Source organism: Juglans regia, chromosome 14 (assembly GCF_001411555.2).
Source record: "Juglans regia cultivar Chandler chromosome 14, Walnut 2.0, whole genome shotgun sequence".
NCBI lineage: Eukaryota > Viridiplantae > Streptophyta > Magnoliopsida > Fagales > Juglandaceae > Juglans > Juglans regia.
This window is the reverse complement of record NC_049914.1, coordinates 22,430,397-22,434,355: the sequence shown is the minus strand read 5'-3', so window position 1 is coordinate 22,434,355 and position 3,959 is coordinate 22,430,397. Positions and strand designations below refer to the sequence as shown.

Below are 3,959 nucleotides of genomic sequence, written 5' to 3'. Positions count from 1 at the left end.
GCACAGAATTGCCCATGGATTTTACAGCTAGCTGATCTACTCCAAGATTTCAAAGAGATAAAGGTTGGAGACTTCTATAAAAAATTATAGTCATCCTATAACACCCACTAGATATTGATAGCGTATTCAAAAGCCAAATAAAAAATAAATAAATACTTTTTTTTTCTTGCTGAATAATAATAAAAAAAAAAAGACATGTTCAGTTTTTTTGGACAATAAAGTACTATAATATAATATTAGCAAAGCAAAGTACTTGTTAGTGCTAGTTGAAGTATTGAACTATATATGTGTGTGTTTGTTAAATTATTATTTGTTCTAAAAATTTAAACTAATTATGATGGAAAGAAGTACTTGGTTTAATTATTTATATTCTTAACACTTATTTTCATGTGTGGGTTAGACTTTTATTCAATAAGTGAGTCCAACACGTGAAATATTTAATTAATTAAATAAGTGTAGAGTCAGGATTAAAATTTAGAACCTATACTCTAATACTATTTAAAATTATTACTTATTCCAAAAATTTATATTGACAGGAATATATAGATTTGATTATTTATATTTTTAACATGATGTGTTAATGGAGATCAAGATCACAGGTGATAAAAAAGTTGTACGTTTGTAACTAGAAAAATATGGATGAATAACGTGTATGTTTGTGTATATATATCTCTCTTAAGTCTTCAGTTTGACGGCCTCGTACGTAGTTGGGTCTTTGCTCAATGGGCCCTCTTGTCTGTCCATACTCGTGGATAATATCCTAAATTTAATTGTGAGAATTTAATATTTATTATTAATGATTACTAATTTTTTAATATTTAATTATAATATAATAATATAATATAAATAATGTCTAACTTATTAGTGAGATTAATAAAATTAAATAATAAGATTAGAATTTCATGTTATATTAATTAAAAATGTAGTAAATACTATATATAATAATAATAACAATAATATGAAAATTATATATAATAATAATATGAAAATTATATATAATATAAAAATTAAAAATATATATGTACCAGTCCGGTTCGGTTTAAACCGATTTTCAAAATATGAAAATCGGTACCGCATCAGTTTAGGACCGGTTTTCATTTTTAAGAACTGGTACCACACCGAACAGGTTACAAACTAGTCCGGTTCAGTTTAGTTCAGTCCGGTTCAATCAGTTTTTCGATTTTTTTTTACACCCCTACATATATACCTGCAAGGAATGAGCCTCTCATCTCTCTCTCTCTCTCTCTCAAGAAAATTTCATATTGATAGGCACAAATATTGTTGCTTATACAAATTTTGTAATATGGATCATGTTGTATCATCAATTTCTTGATCTATTTAAAGGACTGAAGCTTTATGAGTGGATAAATTAAAAGAGTAATACTAGATACAATCTTTGAGTATGTAGGATATGCAAGCTTCGCGCACTTTATTTGAAAAAGAATATGATCTATTATTAAAAATTAATTTTTTTCATGTGGATCTCATATTTATCTACATTTTTCAAAGGGAATGTGTGTAACTTACACACCCTAGCTAGAACTGTATATATCATTTCTCAAATTGAGAGATTTATGAAAAGGAGGATTAAGGGATGACCAGCATTGACAATTAATTAGTGCCAAATTGCAAAAAGAAATTGGCTGTTTAGGGTGTAAAGTATAACCTTTGGCTTTGCTTTTCCTTTTTTTCTTTTTTTCTTTTTGTAAATGATATAAGGTTTAAGCTCTAATCATTAAGATAGTACTGTTATCTATTTGTTATGATCTACCTAAATGGTTAGAACGTACTTAATGAGGGGGTAAATTGGGCTACAAAGGGATGACACTGATAGTTTTGTGGTCAAATTGTAAAAGAAATGATAGTTTGAGGCCAATTTATGTATTTATTTTTTAAACTGAGTTTAGCTTCAAAAATTTCTGTTAAATTTCCATTATAATGATCACCAATCAAACGAGCAGGTTTGACAATATTATCGCGTTACACATGCATTGGTTATACCTTCGAAAATTTCATCGTATTAACATAGAAATGATATTTATAATCTTAAAATATGCAAATCCTGTCCATCACTTTAGAAAAAGTGAATAATCTAGAACTTACTTAAAAAAATTATTTTTTTAATGGTAGACACTATATACTTTTGTTTAAAAGGGCGAAGGGTTTGCATGCACATCCTAGAGCTATATGTATATTTAGCTATATATATATATATATATATATAAATATATATGATGATTTGTCTCGATCATGCATGCATGAAAGTGGTGACTTTTAGTTAATATATTATTTCAAAACATAATAATTATGTAATGAAGTAGATGATCATTGGTACTGAATAATACAAGTTAATTCTACGAAATTATTATATAATATCAATTGAATTTTGATTTATATTCACCGATATGTTCTAGCATGCAATTGTCTCTAATTATGAAACAGACAATCAATTACGGCGAAATTAATATTTTCAAAATGAAAGATATCATTGCGAAATCTAGAGTTTTAGCAATTATGACCGCAAATATTAATTGTTACACGGACATCTTGCAATGGTAAAAGAAACTAGTACTTGCATATATATATATATATATATATATATATATATATATATCTTATTTTGTGTTTACCCCTAGAACTATGGCAAACATTCAAAAACAGTACTTGCAAATGATGTTTCGTACCAACGATTTTTCAATCTTTTGCATTAACTAATTTTGTCGTTGCTAAATATATCCCAAATTTCTGATATATATATATATATATATGTATGTATATAGTTTACCGTACGTACTGTACGCTAATCATGCTATATATCGATCCTTAGTTGGCCGGCAAATGATCATGATCACATGCATGTATGCATGATCTCTTTCTGGCCTCATTTCTACCGCCAACATGACCTAATTAATTTGATATAATCAATCGCTCCATAAAGTCAAGTCCATGTCACATGCGAAGTCATGATCATCCCAATCAAATCCTCTACCTATAGCTGGTGGTGTAAGAATCAAGCCCTCCGCCATGCTGTCCAATAAACCTGGCATATTGAACAATGCTTCCTCGTCAAAGAAAAACGTACTATACTGGTTTGGAACCTCTTCATCATCATCAGAGGAGCTCTTATTAGCAGAGATAATTTCTAATGACAAAGGTTCTAAGACCTTCTGATCTTTGTTCTCTCTCTTGGAAGTTTCCAAAACCTTATGTTTGGTCTTATTGGGTAGAAGATCAGTAGTATTGGAGGAGCAGGAGGAAGACGATACAGCGCCTGGCCTAAAAGCCTCAGCAGCCATGAAAGCGGCCTCCTGTATATCCCTAGGAGAAGATGACCTAGCTCGCGGAACAAGCCAAGCTGAGTCAGGAAAATTGAGCACAGCCATAGTTCCTCGAATTGCTAAGGCAGCCGCATCATATGCCCTAGCTGCCATTTCTGGGGCAGCATAAGTCCCCAGCCATATTCTTGACTTACTTTTCTGTCCAGTACATACTTCAGAAACCCAATTTTTGCCGTTTCTTTGCCGAACACCCTTGTATAATGGGTAGCGCGTCACTTTGAACTTCTTTCTCCCGAATTTAATGCGCTTCTGTGATGATATGCATGGAGCTTGGGATATTAATGGAGGGTTAAGGTTCTGCCTTGCGCTGCATGGAGAAAGCTGGCATGAGGAATTAGATGATGATGAGGAAGATAAAGGCTGAATATTCTCAGAGTCCATTGTGATTTGTGAACAATATATGCTTAATTTGGTGAGGGATCGTAGCTAGCTAATTTATAATTAGCTTAGAGATCAGAGTGCATGGATCGATCATTGTGATCTGAATGATATTTATATGATTAAATGTCCAGCATATTTGGCTTTAGGAACGAAGCAAATTAAAGATCAGTACAATGGATCGAACACGAGGAACACGGCGCAGGAAGGTCGCATTTTTGGGCTCGTGAAACAACAAAAGAG

At 31.5% G+C, this 3,959-nt stretch overlaps 1 protein-coding gene across 1 annotated transcript; it reads right to left on the bottom strand.

Moving 5' to 3' along the window:
* Positions 1–2,898: 2,898 nt before the first annotated feature.
* On the bottom strand, positions 2,899–3,719 carry LOC109000645 (dehydration-responsive element-binding protein 1F-like). The gene has a single exon (XM_018977596.2). The coding sequence runs from the start codon at positions 3,717–3,719 to the stop codon at positions 2,922–2,924; it is 798 nt and encodes a 265-aa protein (XP_018833141.2). The 3' UTR covers positions 2,899–2,921.
* Positions 3,720–3,959: the final 240 nt, after the last annotated feature.

Excerpts from the sequence above, each read along its gene's own strand:
- LOC109000645 (XM_018977596.2), bottom strand. The coding sequence starts at position 3,719 with ATGGACTCTGAGAATATTCAGCCTTTATCTTCCTCATCATCATCTAAT.